General features: G+C 47.5%; 1 protein-coding gene across 3 annotated transcripts; it reads right to left on the bottom strand.

Moving 5' to 3' along the window:
- Positions 1-9,186: 9,186 nt before the first annotated feature.
- On the bottom strand, positions 9,187-15,459 carry TLR9 (toll like receptor 9). Of its 3 annotated transcripts, XM_016424605.2 has the most exons (5): positions 15,412-15,459; positions 14,940-14,996; positions 14,648-14,773; positions 13,745-14,055; positions 9,187-12,446 (listed from the first exon to the last, which is right to left on the bottom strand). In XM_016424605.2, the coding sequence occupies exon 5, from the start codon at positions 12,405-12,407 to the stop codon at positions 9,258-9,260; it is 3,150 nt and encodes a 1,049-aa protein (XP_016280091.1). In that variant the 5' UTR covers positions 12,408-12,446; positions 13,745-14,055; positions 14,648-14,773; positions 14,940-14,996; positions 15,412-15,459; the 3' UTR covers positions 9,187-9,257. The 3 variants fall into 3 exon arrangements, with proteins under 3 accessions (XP_016280091.1, XP_007500575.1, XP_016280090.1); XM_007500513.2 differs by lacking the exon at positions 13,745-14,055; XM_016424604.2 differs by lacking the exons at positions 13,745-14,055; positions 14,940-14,996 and having other exon boundaries at positions 15,412-15,454.
- Positions 15,460-16,088: the final 629 nt, after the last annotated feature.

The raw sequence follows: 16,088 nt of genomic DNA, 5'->3' as shown, positions 1-16,088 counted from the left end.
GGTCCTGGGTGCAAATGTGACCTCAGACACTTTCTACCTATGTGACCCTGGATAAATCACTTAATCCCATGTCCCTAACCTTTAACTATTCTTCTGCCTTACTATCAAGGCTAAAACAGAAAATAAGGGTTTTTAAAAAAAAAGAATAAGAAGACAAAGAAGCCTGGGAAACCAATCTACACAATGATTACAATGATGTTCCTTGGAGAGCATGATCAAACAAAAGGAAATTTGGTATTGTTTTAATGACTCAGTTTAGTCCTAGAAAAGACTAGAGAAAATATTTTTTTCATTGCAAAAGAGGATGATATGGGCATGAAATGCTGCAGAGGCTTTCAGATAAAGTAATATCAGTTGGTTTTGATTAATTGTTGTTGTTGGATTTTTTTCTTAACCTTCTGTTTTTTAATCAATATGAAATATCTGTTCCAATGCAGAAGAGTAGCAAGGACTAGACAACTGGGGTTACATGACTCACCCAGGATCACACAGCTTAGAAGTACCTAAAGTCAGATTTGAACCTAGGACCTCCTATCTCTAGGTCTGGCTCTCTATCCACTGAGCAACCCAGTCACTCCAATAAATTGTTTTTTTTTTCTTTTTTATTCTTTGTGATGAAGAGACTTGAAGGAAGAGAGACTATATAGGGATGTAATTATGATAGAAAAGACAAAAGGAATCAATAAAAATAAACAACTTTTTAAAAAATTTAATAATAGATACAAAGAGGGTGAGAAGTCCTATACATCTCTTTTTTCCATAGGTAGATTCTTAATTATATTGGGGCAGGCTATGCAAGATCAAATCTCTCATTTCACAGATGAGAAAACTGAGGATTGGGCAAGAGTAATGTGTATCTTTGCCAAGAAAACTTCAAACGGGATGATAAAGAGTCAGTGAGGACTGAAAAGACTCAATAACAAAAAATGCCTTGCTGAAGGTCCTTAGTGGATGGAATTCGGCAGGTCCTAGATCAACTCAGTCTGAGCCCTATGACTCTCAATTTTCACTTCTACTTCTGCTGATCTCTAGGCTCACACCTCCCCAACTGCCTTTCAGTCATCTCAAACTGATCACCTAAAACTCAATACAGCCAAGATAGAACTTATTATCTTGTTCCCTTAAAACTTCCATCCACCTCTGGACTTACGAGAAAGAATCCACATCTACATCCAGAGAAAGAACTGTGGGAGCAGAAAAACGGAAGAAAAACCTTCTTGATCACTGCTTAATCACATGGATTGATGAGGATATGATTGGGGATGTAGACTCTAAACAATCACTCTAGTGATTATTATATTAAATAATAAGGAAATGGGTCTGGATCAATGACAAAAACCCAGTGGAATTGCTCATTGGCTATGGGAGGGGGGTAGAAGGAGAGGAAAGAAAGAACATGAATCATGGAACCATGGGAAAATATTCTAAATTCATTAAATAAATAAATAACCTTAATTTAAAAAAAACAACAACTTCCACCTCTCCTTCTGTCCTTATTTCTGTAGAGGGCAACACTATTCTCCCAGACCATCAGGCTAGAGACTAGGCATTATCAACAACTTATATTTATTTATTTTTCCCCAATTACATATAAAAATAGTTTCCAACATTTTTTCAATTCTTTGAGACTTGAATCCTCTCCCTCCCTCCCAACCCCTTATCCGCCTTGAGATGGTAAGTGGTCTCCTATGGATTTTCCATTAGGAGTTCTCTTTGAATCCTCATCCCTCATATTCAAGCTATTGCCAAGACCTGCAGATGTCACCTTTGTAGCATCTCACCGATATGCCCCCTTCCCTCCTCTGGCACTGAACCAGCACTCTGGCTCAGACTCTCCAAATCACACCTGAACTACTCTAATAGTCTTCTTCAAGTTTTTCCCTACCCCAATCCATCCTCCATTCAGCCACTAAAAGGATTTCCCTAAAATCTATTTCAGTCTCCAATTCAGTCAACATTAGTGATTCTTTGTCGCCTCCAGGATCAAATATAAACTGCTCTCTTTGGCATTCAAAGCCCTTTCAAACTAACTTAGCCCCTCTCCAACTGTCCGTTCTAACATCTTACGCTTCCACTAGTAACACTGGTCTCCTTGCTGTTCCACAAACCAAACCCTCCATCTCTCAGCTCTGGGCATTTTCTCTGGCTGTCACCCATGCCAACAATGTTCTCCCTCTTCAACTTCACCTACAGACTTCTCTGGATTCCTTTAAGACCCAATTAAAATGTCATCTTTTCTAGGAAACCTTTTCCAACCCCTTTTAACTCCGGTGCTTTTCTTCTATCAGTTATTTCCTACTTATTCTATATATCACTTGCTTTGTATCTATTTCTTTGCATGTTGTCTCCCCTTTTAAATTGTAAGCTCCTTGAAGGCAGGGGCTGTCTTTTGCCTCTATTTATAGCTGTGGTATCCCATACCTGGCACATAGTAGACATTTAATAAATATTGATTGATTGATTTCAGGTAGGGATGCTTTCACTTATTTACTTATTCATTTCCTCATTTAATTATTCACTCAGTCAGTTATTTATCTTGCACAGATTTATTACCGATCACTCCCACCTCCCCTCCCCATAATTAATCAATAAAAATAAAATACAACCCTCATAACAAATACGCACAGTCCAGCAAGGTAAAGTCCCACGTTGGCCATTTCCAAAAATGTATTTCTCTTTCCGTATTTTACTTCCATTACCACTCTGCCAGGAAATGAGTGGCATGCCTTGTCTTTAGTCCTATAGCATTGTGGTTTGTCATTGAATCGATCAGAGTTCTAAAGTTTCTCCAGCTGTTTTTTTTTTCATACTATTGTTGACATCATATAAATCAATCTCCTACTTCTGCTCTCCTCTCTTCACTCTGTATCAATTCATAGAAATCTTCCCAGTTTCCTCTGAAACTACTTGTTCCATCATTTCTTAATGTGAAACATAATATTCTGCTGCATTCATATATACCATAATTTATTTAGTCATTCTGAGTGGGAACTCCTCTTAGTTTCCAGTTTGGGGCTATTACACAAAGAGTTGCATTGAACCTTTTTGTGCCTATAGAGCCTCTGTTTTCCTTTGATTTCTTTGGGGTATAGGTCTAATAGTGGTATTTCTGGGTCAAGGAATATGGCCAGTTGAGTGACTTTTGGCTATAGTTCTAAATTGCTTTCTGGATTGGCTCTACCCATAGTGTATTGCTGTTCCTGTTTTTCCACAGCCCCTACAACATTTGTCCCCTTTTAAATGTCAAAAATTATTCAGAATAATAAATAATAGTCCTAGTTTTATTATCTGTTGATTAGAGTTTTCCCTCTTCGACTTCACCTTCTGACTTCTCCGGATTCCTTTAAGTCCCACCTAAAATTTCATCCTTTCTAGGAAGTCTTTTCCAACCTCTTTTAACTCCAGTGCTTTTCTCCTAACAATTCTTTTCTTCTATATATAACTTCCTATATATTTCTTTGCCTTTTCCATAACTCTGTCCTCTTGTTCCCAGGGGTCAACAGCATAGAAACCACCACAGCAGCAAGTTTTCCAAAATGACTAAGTGATTCCCCAACTGGATCCCAAAGGATTTCCTAAAATGCTACCCCAACCTCCATCACCCCAATGGCTTCTGTGAAAAATGCCCTACCTCTTTCTGCTTAAAGAGATCAATTGGGGCAGGTAGGTGATTCAGTGGACAGGAAGTCCTGGGTTCAAATCGGACCTCAGATACTTCCTAGTTGTATGACCTTGAGCAAGTCATTTAACTCCCATTGCCTAGCCCTTACTGCTCTTCTGACTTGGAACCAACAGACAATATTAATTCTAAGACAGAAGGCAAGGGCTTAAAAAAAAATACCAGCATGCAAAGAGACTGATTACAAAATTTTCATTAGGACATTGCCTTAGGGAAACTTCCATTGCAGTTACTGGCAAATTGTATGGAGCCTTCTCTATATAAACTTCATGCATCTTCCTGTTTGGGCTTGTGGCATGCCAGAAAATGTGAGGGTCCCCAAGAACGTGTCCCCTTTTCCTTCCACCTTCTATCCCTCTGCCCATCCCCAACAAACTCCCCAGAGGAGGACCTGGCTGGGCTATTCCTCCAGGATTCCTCAAAGGAGAGTTCCCATTTCAGGATGTTGTCCCACCACCAAGAGCCAGTAGCCAAGGAAGTCAGTGAGCCAGAGCAGAGAAATATTTTTAGTACAGTTGACCCATAACCAGGAACCCAGCTTTTTTTGCCTGGGGCTTCTTCCTGCAAAAGGACTGGTAGAATCAGGAAGGACCCAGGAGAAGCACTTCCTCTCTTTTTTACCGCTGGGATGGAAAATGAACAGGTTGGATATTACATGAAGATTGTGCCTGAGAAAGTTTCTGGACCTGCTCTGCCCCTGCCTTGCTGTGTGACCTTGGCTTCTTTGGCCTCAGTTTCTTCATCTACAAAATGAACAGATTGGATTCGTTGGTCTCTGAGGCTCCTCTAAGCTCTGCTGCCTTAAGTTCTAGGGAAGAACTGAAAGCTGTCCAGACATTTCCATGCCAAGGTCCAGAGAAAGGTAACTATCCCCATGGCTACACAGGGGGATGATCCATTATTGGGGGGGATAAAGGATACAGAGGATGAGTTGGCCAGAGATGGAGGTGGCCTTTGGGGATGGAAGATGAGGGGAGGAGGAGAAGGAAGTCCGGCAGCACTCAGAAATGGGCCCAGAGACTTGGGCAAGAGGGCCAGAACAGGATCCGTCCTTGAAATCTGAGCTGTTGGCAATGGTGGTAGGTTATGTAACTCATTACACAGCCCTCCTCGAAGATTAGGACGAGACTTCATTAGCAGTGCCAGTGGGTAAAGGGCCTCCTGGGGTGCCCAGAAAGGGGTAGATCAGCTCTGCCAATGGAGGAATCATGGAAAAGAAAAAGGTTTCTCAAAGGCAAAAGCAGAAAGGCAATGGGCACAGAACTCGAACTATAAGTTCTCAGTTGTGTCCAATTCTGTATGGTTCCATTTCCTAGATAGGAGTCTGATTTTCCCTAAATTTGTGAGTTCCCTGAGGGCAGGACCCTGATCTCTTCTTCCTCTGCCTTAGCCAGGGTACTGCCAAGAGCAGGGCACTCACCTCTTCCTCTTCTACCTTCCCAACAAAGTTTAGCTGTTTCTTATCTTAGGCAAACACATGTCTGGGCACATAGGGCTTCTAAGAGAGATGTTTGACAGACGGAGTGTTTAAACCAGGCCAGGGGTTAAGGAGAGCCTGTGACAGGGCTGTAAGTCTCTCTGAATTTAAGAAGCATGCCTCCCCTCAAGCCCCCCAAACCCTCATACTCCTCTCATCACTGAGGAAGCTTCCTTCAGGGCTGGCACCCCAGCTCTGGGGCCTTATCCTGCCCCTGCTTCCTCCTTAGGAAGATGCTGACCATAGCTTGGCTCCTGAACCTTCTGTGGCTTGTCCTCAAGGGTTGATAACAAAAAAGGATAATGATACCCATTGATCTGTAAAGATATTTTTATATAAATATGTTACAGGACTCAGTGGCCTCCTTCCTGATACCAGTCAACTACAAGGGAGCTTTGAGACCTGTGTCTGGCTATATATGATTCTCATGGAAAATGTCTACAAGGTCTTAGAAAGGAAAGATAGATGGACTGCCCAAAGGCTGGCGATAGCACTATGGCGCCCTCCCAGGAATCCAGACATGCATGACACTGATTCTGGAAAGCCCTTGGTTTCCTCCTATGTTCCTGCTGGATTCCATGACTCTCCAGAGGCCTGGGGCTGGGCATAAATTGCCTTAAAAGGCAATTGAAGTTAAACACTTGGAATGGTCCAGTCCTACCCCTCTCAATTACAAGCTTGTATCTGTGGCCAAGTCACAGCCCCTCTCTGCGGGGAGAAAGACCTCAAGCTCTCACTTCCCCAGAGATGCCATGAGAATCCCAGGAAATCAACAAGGGGAAGTGCGTTATAAATCCTAGAGGAATATCTAATGTGAATCCCAATTGGATCATCCACTCTAGACCTGGAAGCAGCTTTAAGGAATGGTGAATCCAATCCTCTCATTTTTCAGATGTGTAAACTGAGGCCCAAGAGGGGTAAAGTGACTTGCCCCAAATCACATGGAGAGTGTCAGAGCTGGGATCCAGCTCTCCTGATTCACGTTAGATGTTACACTAGGGTTTATAAAGCATTTCCCCTTGATGATCTCATGGGATTCTCACAGCATCTCTAAGGGAGTGAGAGCTCTGGACTTTCTCACTTCAGAGAGGGGCTATGACTTGGTTACAGATCCATGCTAGTCATTAAGAGGTGTAGGACTGGAATATTCCAAGTGTTTAACTTAAAATGCTTTTTAAGGCAATTTATCCCCAGCCCCAAGCCACAGGAGAACCATGGAATCCAGCAGGACCACAGGTCCAGTGCCTCATCTTAGTATAATTATTATTGTTATGATGTTTCTTCAGTTTCAGCCCCCTGCTCTCAGAGTCTCGCATTCTCTCATTTCAATCCCAAAGTGTCCTGGGGCATGGCTGGGGAAGGTCACCCAAGAACAGGATCAAATCCTTCCACTAGAGTTGCAAAACCCTTTTCTGTCCACTCTCTCAATGGAGCTTCACAACATCTTAGAATGGGCAGGGCAAACATTATTTATCTGCTGCACAGATGAGGAAACTGAGACCTGGACTAGGTGGGAATAGAAGGGAATTCTGTGTGACAAACTTACTTAGAGCTAAAGTTTCTGGCAGAGCTGGGATTTGAGCCAGATTCCCAGACTTCTTACTGCCACTTTTTACTTATGGGCAAGGCTTTTCTCCCTGGACCTCAGTTTCCTTGTTTGTAAATTGAGAAGGCTATTCTCTAAAAGGCCTTTCTAATTCTAAATCCTATCCTCCAATAACCAGGATTCTTTCCGCTTTACCCCCTGCCAGAGGTGAGTTAATACTTCCCTAGATGTCCTAAGATCTGGATATAATTTTCACCCAGGGCCCCTTACTGGTGAAACTATGACACCAGAAGATTGTCCTTAGAGCTCCTTCCCAATATTTCAGTCATTGTTCTGTTGTCCTTTGTCTCCAGGCCCAACAAAGTACCTGAACCTCTAACTCAGGCTATAGGGCTAGACTGACCCCTCTCAAAATAATACACACACTCTGTCTCTCTGTCTTTGTCTCTATTTCTTCCTTCTCTATCTCTCTCCCTCTCTGCCTCGCTCTCTCTGTATCTCTTTCTTCTTTCTCCCTCTCTGTCTCTCTCTTTTCCTTTTCTCTCTCTCCTCTCTCTTCCTTTTCTCACTCTCCCTCTATCTCTGTCTGTCACTATCTCTTTCTCTTTGTATTTCTGTCTCTTTCTGTCTGTCTGTCTCTTCCTTCCCTCTCTCTCTCTCCCCTTCTCTTCTTTCTTTCTCCCTCTCTCTCTCTTTCTCTTTTCCTTCTCTCTCTGTCTCTTCATTCTCTCTGTCTCTCCCTTATCTTTGTCTCTGTTTCTGTCTCTTATCTCTGTGTCTCTGTCTTTCTTCCTCTCTCTCTCATTTGTCTCTCTTTATCTGTCTTTGTCCCCATCTGTCTCTGTCTCTCTGTGCCGTTGTCTCTCTGTGTCTCTGTCTCTGTCTCTCTGTCTCTCTTCTCTCACTCTCCCTTGTCTGTCTCTCTGTTTCTATCTCTAACTCTGCATTTCTCTCTGTCTCTGTCTGTCTGTCTCTCTTCTTTCTCTCTCTCACTTGTCTCTGTCTCTTTATTTGTCTCTGTCCCCATCTGTCCCCATCTGTCTCTCTCCCTGTGTGTGTCTTCCTTCTCTCTCTCCCTTGTCTATCTGTCTCTATCTCTGTGTCTCTGTCTCTGTCTGTCTGTCTGTCTCCCTCAATCCCTAAACCTCTCAGAGCTAGGTAAAGGTGGGAAGCTCATCGCTGTGCTGCTGGGGACAGTCAGTGCTTAGTAATGTCATTTTGCCATTCATTATTACAGTGCCTTCCAGGAGGGCCCCAAGTCACTTCATTGCTTTTCAGTGTGTGTGTCCCAAGGGGCCGACCAGTGAGTAAAATCCTGTTTCATTTCTTCAATTGAAATAATCTAGACGTCATCTTTCTTCTCTTTTTGTCAATGGAAATGAGCCCCCTCTTAAAATAGAAAGAAAGAATCCACAAACTATTTGACTTTTCTCTTTCTCTAATAAAATCCATCTCCAAATAATCCTCCTCCCCCACCCCAAAATGTAAATGATCCCTCCACCCTTCTCCTTCCCTATTTCCTTACTAGAAATAACCATTTGGTCAGAGGTAACTCATATTTGGGGGGGGGAGGGTCATGGACCCTTTTGCCTATGGACCCCATATCAGGATAAAGGACCTTAAGTAATTAAAGGAAATATGAAATTTTAATTAAAGACTATTGAAAAATAAAGATGTAGTTGTTTTTCCCATCCAAGTTCAGGGATGCCCATTTTCTTCCAGTGTTGTTTGGCAGAAATTATTCCCCAACCATCTCCCTTTACTGTCTCTTCTCAGCCATTCTATCCCAAACCATTCCCATTCCCCATCTCTCCAGAAGTGATCCTCAAACTATTTCCCTTCTCCCTCCAAGGAAGGCCCCTCCTTCCTCACCCTTCCATCTTAGAATTCCTCCTTTCCTTCAAGACATGACCCATTTGGGGAAGCCAAGTAGTTCAGTGAATGGAGAGTCAGGCCCAGAGACAGGAGGTCCTGGGTTCAAATTTGACCTCAGACTCATCCTAGCTGGGTTCCTGGACAAGTCACTTAACCCCCATTGCCTAGCCCTTACCACGCTTCTGCCTTGGCACCAAAACCCAGCATTGATTCTAAGGTGGAAGGTAAAAAAACCCAACGGACATAAGCCATGCGCATTGAGTTTCCCGATCTGCCTTTCCCGCTCCAGTCCCCTGGAATCGGTTTTGTTATTTATCTACACGTGTACATAGAGTGTAAACTCCTTGTGGACAGTAGGTCCACTTGGCCGGTGATGCGGTATGTTCCCGGCACCTTCTGGGCCCTGGACAAAGACAGCTTCCTCCTTGCAGCCTCTCCAATGACTCGGTCAGACACTTCAGCACCACGAGCTGACAAATCCCCCTGGTACAGGGAGCCTTCCCCCTCTTCTCTTTTTCTCCCGTTGCCAATTTATCCCGTCTCCTGTTTGTCCTTCCCCGTTTACGTATTTTCTCCCCATTCGACCACTTTTAAAAAAGAGAAAAGAAACCCGGGCCGCCTGAGTGTTTAATGAACACGGAAGGGCTTCCCGCGGGGAAGGGGAACCCGCCAGGGAGGCCTCAGGGGCCCCGGCAGAAATTCCGGTCGTAGAAGCTGCGGTTGTTGGTGGCCAGGGCTGTGCAGAGCTGGGCCCAGAAGCTGTCCTGGCCGCTGGGCTGGTGCGGCCAGAAGAGGACGGTCTGGCGGCAGAGGCGCTGGCGCAGCCTCACGTAGCGGGACCTGCCGACCGCCCGGTTCAGGATCACCAGCACCACCACGTCTTGCTTGTCCTCCAACAGCCGCTGCTGGGCCAAGTGGAAGGTGGCCCGCAGCAGGCCGCTGACTGGCTGACCGAGCAGCGGATCCCGGCGCGGAGACAGCACAAAGAGCGTCTTGCGGCTTTTGTACACAGAGTCCCAGAGGTTCTCGATGAGGCTTTTGCCGGGCAGCCAGTCCCGGTCCTCCAGGCACAGCCGGAACCGAAGCCAGCCCTTGCCCCTGCCTTTGGCCTCCTCCAGGCGCACCCTCAGCTCGTTGTACACCCAGTCGGCCACGGCTTCCTGGGCCTTGTCAAACACCACAAAAGCGTCGTAGTCGTAAGCCTGGGCGGGGGCCTTCCGCTTCTGCCAGGCCCTCCAGGGCAGCCACGAGAGGCCGAGATGGAAGATGTACCAGAGGTCCCAGCCAAAGAGCCGCTGGAGGGTGGCCAAGGCCAGGGTCAGCAGCGTGCCTAGCAGGGAGAGCGCGAAGCAGCTGCAGGCCAGCACCGGGTCCTGGCAGGAGTGCAGGTCCTCCAGGAAGATGCTCTTGCCGCTGAGTGGAGAGGGGCTCCCGCACACCACCTCCGTGCTGAGGCCCGGCACAGCCCGCTGGATCTCCAGCAGGAAATCGAGGAAGGTGGCGTCACAGCCACAGCTCAGTGGGTTGGCCCTGATGTCCAGCTTCTTCAGCGAGGGCCCCAGACCCCCAAACCAGCCTCGGACCACAGTCTTCAGAGCATTGCCGGACAGGTCGACCACCTTCAGTTCGGTGGCGAGGGCGAAGAAGCCGAGGGCGATGAAGCGGATGCTGTTGCGGCTGAGCCTCAAGGTGTGGAGGCGGGAGCCGTTGGGCAGCCGGCCTGTGGCCAGGCTGCTCGTGTGGCCCAGCAGGTTTCTGGAGAGGTCGAGCACTTCCAGGTGGGGCAGGGAGCTCAAGCTGCTCCAGTTGAAGAAAGTGATGTGGTTGTCCTTGGCCCAGAGCAGGCGGAGGCTCTTGGGGAGATTGTCCAGCGCCTGGGCGGGCAGCGAGCGGAGTTTGTTCTGGGACAGGTCCAGCCGGACCAGGGTTCTGAGGTTCTGGAAGAAACGCAGGTAGAGGTCCCCTTCGGCCCACATGCGGCTCAGCTCGTTGCCGCTGAAGTCCAGGGCGATTAAGGAGGGGCTGGAGAGGCTGTGGGAGATCCGCGTGTTGATCTGGTTGTGCGCCAGGCTGAGGTAGCGCAGGCTCCGCAGGCGGCTCACGAAGGTCAGGTTATGGCCGATGCCGTGGGCCTTGAAGGACTGGCTGTTGTAGCTGAGGTCCAGAGCCCGCAGGCGGGGCAGCTCCGTGAAGGAGCTGCTGTAATATAAGTCCAGTTTGTTGTGAGACAAGTCGAGCAGCCACAGGTTGGTCAGCGGGCTGAACTGGGAGCCATTGACGGCCTGGGAGATGCTGTTGCTGGACAGTCTCAGGCATTTGAGAGCAGACAGGTTAACAAAGATCTCTTGCTGGACCGTCACCAGGTTGTTCTGGGAGAGATCTAGGGTGAAATTAGGGGGGCCACAGTTGGGCATAAAGAGCTCAGAAGTGAGAGGGTGGTCCTGGGAGGCCCCCTCCTCCTCGAGGAGGGTCTCTGCGATGACTTCTGGGGCTCTATTCACCCCCAGAGTAGGAAGAGGGTCCTGGGAGGCCCCCTCCTCCTCGAGGAGGGCTCCATTCACCCTCCCGGCATTGCTTCCACCTGTCACCTTGTTGTCAGACAAGTCCACAAACTGCAGAGAATGGAAGAGGCCGAAGATCCCCAGATCAGCCTTGCTGATGAAGTTCATGGGAAGGAGCAGCTTCTGGAAGTGGGGGAGCCCCAGCAGGGGCTGGAGGGTAGCCTGCGTGAGGGAGCGGAAGAAGATGCCTGACATATCGAGCACCTGCAAGGCGGTCAGGTTCTGGAAGGAGGGGGCCAGGTGGAGGTAGGCAAAAGACACCTTCTTGTGGTAGTTGAAGGACAGGTTCAGCTTTTTCAGCTTGGTCAGGTTTTGAAAGGCCCTCGTCACGGTGATGTCCTCAGAGAGGAAGTTTTCACTGAGGTCCAACACAGTGAGATTGACAAGGTTCCGGAACCAACGGGGGTCCAGACGACTCAAGGAATTGTCCTTCAGGACCAGGCCCTCTAAGGCTCCCAGGTGGCTGAAGGTGTCCGGGTGCACCTTGGGGAAGCCCGGGGGACACTCCTGGCACGGATTGTGCGCGTGGTCGCAGCGTCGACAGTTCCTGCTCACATCTAGCACCTGCAGGGCAGGCAGGCCCACGAAGTCTTGGGGGGATAAGCTTACGATGCGGTTGGAAGAGATGAGCAGCATCCGCAGGCTGGCGGGCAGTCCCTGAGGTACCGACGTCAGGTTGTCGTACTTGAGGGACAGGTTCTCCAGGTGATGCAGGTTCTCCAGTGCCCTGGGCACCACTTCCACCTCCCGCTCACAGGGGTTCTTGTAGTAGCAGTTGCCGTCCATATAGAGGGACCGCAGGCCACAGAGGCCAGAGAATGTGTCCGAGTCCAGCCGAAGGATCATGGTGTAGCTGATGACCAAGCTGGTCAGTGATGGGGGGAGTTCGGGGATGAAGGTGATGCTGTTCCCTGACAGGTCCAGTTCCTTGAGGTGGTGCAATACCAGGAAGGTGCCCTGCTCAATGACCATGTGGCAGGACTGGCGGAGGACCGTGAGGATGGTGGGGGCACAGTTCCATCGAAGCAGGAGCTTCTGCAGCCCTTTCAGGCGGACAAAATGAGCCGGTTGGAGGTGGTTGATGTGATTGTGCCGGAGCAGGAGGGTCGTGACATTGGCCAGGGCTGAGGGGGTTGCCTCAAAAAAGGGGGGCACGCTGCCCAGGCTTCGCCGATCACAGTCCACCACACTGGAATTCCGAAGTTCACAAGGCAGAAATTGGGGGAAGCTGGTATGAGCCAGAGCCCTAGCAAGGGCCAGGAGAGACATCAGGGAAAACAGAGAGAAGAGCAAACCCCATCTCGAGCCCTGCAGAGCCAAGTCGGGAAGGAAACAGGTAAGAGATGGTGAGAGATCCCGCCAGTCCCCTGACCCCCTTCCTCAGGGTCCTGAAGCCCCTACCCCTCTTTCTAAAAGTCCCTTAGCCCCAGTTTGCCAAGGGTTAACCACACTGGGGATAACATCTAACTGCTTCTTTCTATGGGTGCTGGAAGGAGACAGAAGGGTCTTGAACAGCAACTGGCTGGATTCAGGTAGGGAACTCCAGAAGGAAGAATTGGGAAATAAGTGGCACAGAAGACAGTGCTACATTTGGAGTCAGGAAGGCCCGAGTTTGAATCCAACTCCAGACATTTACTAGCTAGTTGACCCCACAAAAGCTATAGTCTCTCTGGGCCTCAGTTTCTGCATCAATACAATGGAGATAATAAAAATATCTGGGTAACAAAAGAGACAGTATGTATATATATGGCACTATATAAATGGTAGTTAGTATTATTAAGTATTACCATTAATAATTAAATATTTAATTTAATTTTAAATGTAAATAATAATTGTTGCTAATAATAATAATAATAACCTTCCTGGGCATTACCCACCATAGATAGCAAATATTGAAGTTGCTCGGAGCCATCAAACCACAACACCTTAACAAAGTCACTCATGATAGTTAAGGAGGCCAGAGTGGCCCTTGGCAAGATGTGGCTGCCCACTCAATCCCCCTTGCATAACCTCTCTCATTAACATCCCTTACCTGTGGAATTGACATGATTACTATTCCCCCTAGTCTCAGAAGGAATAATGCAAGAGCAAAATACCTGTACTCTATTTCTCTAAAACATCACCAAAAGATCAAACCCTCAAACCCAATCCCAAAAGACTCTCATGGGTTAACTTTCACTTAGGTACAATAATTCCCAGTAAAATCACAGCTCCAAGCCAAGCCCAGAACTTTCCCACTTACAGAAACTTAGTCTCATGATCCAGCATACAGACTTAGAAGACTTAGAAGGCTTTGGACCTGGGACTTAAGGGTACCAAAGAGTATCTTTTGAAGAAGCTAGGGGACACAACTAAGCCTGGGGTCAGGAAATCTGAGTTCATATCCAGCCTCAGACATCCAACTGTGTGACCCTGGGCAAGTCACTTAATCTCTGCTTTCCTTAATCCACTGAAGAAAGAAATGGCAAACCACTCCATTATCTTGGTCAAGAAAAACCCCTGGACAATATTGGTACACTAGAGTTCACAGGGTATCGAAGAGTCAGACATGACCGAATAACAATAGAGTATCTTCACCCATCGTCTTAATAGAAAGCAAGGAAGACCTTTCTTCCAATCTATGGTTCTGCTTGGGTTAGATCTCTCGGGATTGGAGGCTTAACCAGAGAGGTCTCCCTGAAGGCCATGAGGCTGGGCTGGAAGGTCTCTGCCCATCTGGCAGAAGGAGAGGCAGCTGCAACATGAACGACCTGGAAGGTCCTCAAAAAATCACAGTAGGCTTCTGACATCAGAGTTTCTATTCCTGAGCTTCTCGGGGTGGTTGTTCCCATTTTAAAAATGTGTTTCCTGCCTATGGGGTTGGGGTGGAGTGCAGAGTCTCTGAGTCTCACTTCTCTTCTCCTGTCCAAGGTCTCATCTATAAATGGGGATAATAAAAGGGTGACTTGTCTCTCATCCCTTGAGCTTTTATCTCTTCTTTCCACCCCCATTCTTGTAGTCTACCCGTAGGTACCAAAAGGCAATGGAGAGCCAAGGATTCTCAACAGATGGACCCAGATCTCTGTCTAGGAAGAGACATCCTGCCCATGAGTAACTCCTCTCAACCCAAAGTCGGTGTCCCAGACAGCTAGCTAACACTGTCAGCCCCAGGGAGCCCCACAGGTGAATCAGAGCTTTTGCATAAGGGAAAAACGGTCCCTATCTCATCATTAGGCACATTCCCTCCACACTGAGCCACTTGGGACCACCTAGATGCAGTAAAAAGAAAACTAGGCTTGGACTCAAAGCACACCAACAACTAAGCCAGAACAGAGTCTCCCCAATGCAGAACCATTTCCCAGAATCTTCTGGAACCCCCTCTACAGTCCCCTTTGTCCCTTCAAACCTCCTGAAACCCTTTCCGGCATGTATCCCCAACCTCTCCCCCATGTCCCAAGAACCACCCTCCTCCAGAGGCAAAGAGGCTGCTGAGGGACCACCGAGCCGGTGGCTGATGGCTGAAACCTTACCATGGCTCTTCAGAGCTAAGCAGGAAGACTCGATGTGATCCCCGCAGAAGACTAGGGCCAAGAAGCAAAGCTGGTGAGCTCAGTAGGGGTATAGGATGACATGCTCTGAGCTCCAGACAAGGCTGCCTATTGGGCAGGGTAAGAGGAAGTGAGAAAGTCAATCTAGCCCAGTCTAGTTCTATCCTTGTCTGCCCCCATCCCCCTCCCTAAACAAGACCTCGGGGCATCTGGGGAGCTCTCTTGCTCCAAACCCAGGCTCTAGGGTCTATTGGGAGCATCAGAAGTCACTCACCCAGCCTGAATCTCCAAAAAAGTGTTGGAGGAACTCATTCCATTCCCTGGATGTAGACTGATGTGACATTGGAACAGGGTTAAATTTGCATGCATTTTACGGTTTGTAATTGCTTTTTTTTTTAAACCTTTCTCTTCCATCTTAAAATCAATAGTGTGTATCAGTTCCAAGGCAGAAGATCGGTAAGGGCTAGGCAATGGGGGTTAAGTGACTTGCCCAGGGTCACACAGCAAGGAAGTGACTGAGGCTAGAATTGAACCTAGGACCTCCCATCTCCAGGCCTGGCTCTCCATCCCCTGAGCCAACTAGCCTCCCCACAAAATTACTTTTAAATATGCTCCCTCTCTTTCCTTTTCCCCCCTGTTTTATGCTTTCCAGACCCCAGCTCAACTGAGCCTTAAGAACCAGGCCCAAGAATAAATAAATATAACTCCCTGTTCCCTTGGGTCAACATTTATTGACTATCTCCCACCTGCAGGGCTCTTTCTGCAAACTGTCCCAGACTCCGGCCTCTGGGAGCCCATAATCTAATGAAAGGAGGGGTGGACAGGGGATTATTATGACATGGGAATAAATGTGTCATAGACAATAGAGTAGCACAGTGGTAAAGTCAGACTATGAGAAACTTCTCATTTGCCTCCACTTGCCTCAGTTTTCTCATCTATAAATGGGGATAATATAAATAAGAATACTAATAATCCCTGCCTCTCAGGATTGTTGTGAGGATCAAAATGAGATATACATAAAAGGTACTTAGCACTGGGGCAGCTAGGTGGCTCAGTGCATAGAGGATCAGGCCTCGAATTGGGAGGTCTTGGGTTCAAATATGACCTCAGACCCTTCCTTGCTGTGTGAAACTGGGCAAGTCACTTAACCCCAACTGCCTGGTGCTTACTGCTCTTCTGCTTAGAATCGATGATTAGTATTGATTCTAAGACAGAAGGAGAAAGGAAGAAAGAGAGAGAGACAAAGAGACAGAGAGACAGAGAGACAGAGACAGAGACACAGAGAGAGGCAGAGAGAGAGACAGAGAGAGGAAGGAAGGAAGGAAGGAAGGAAGGAAGGAAGGAAGGAAGGAAGGAAGAAAGGAAGGAAGGAAAGAAGGAAGGAAGGAAGGAAGGAAGGAAGGAAGGAAGGAAGGAAGGAAGG

Source organism: Monodelphis domestica, chromosome 7 (genome assembly GCF_027887165.1).
Source record: "Monodelphis domestica isolate mMonDom1 chromosome 7, mMonDom1.pri, whole genome shotgun sequence".
Classification (NCBI taxonomy): Eukaryota; Metazoa; Chordata; class Mammalia; order Didelphimorphia; family Didelphidae; genus Monodelphis; species Monodelphis domestica.
Note: the sequence above shows the minus strand (reverse complement) of the source record. Positions and strands in the feature narration are given on the sequence as shown.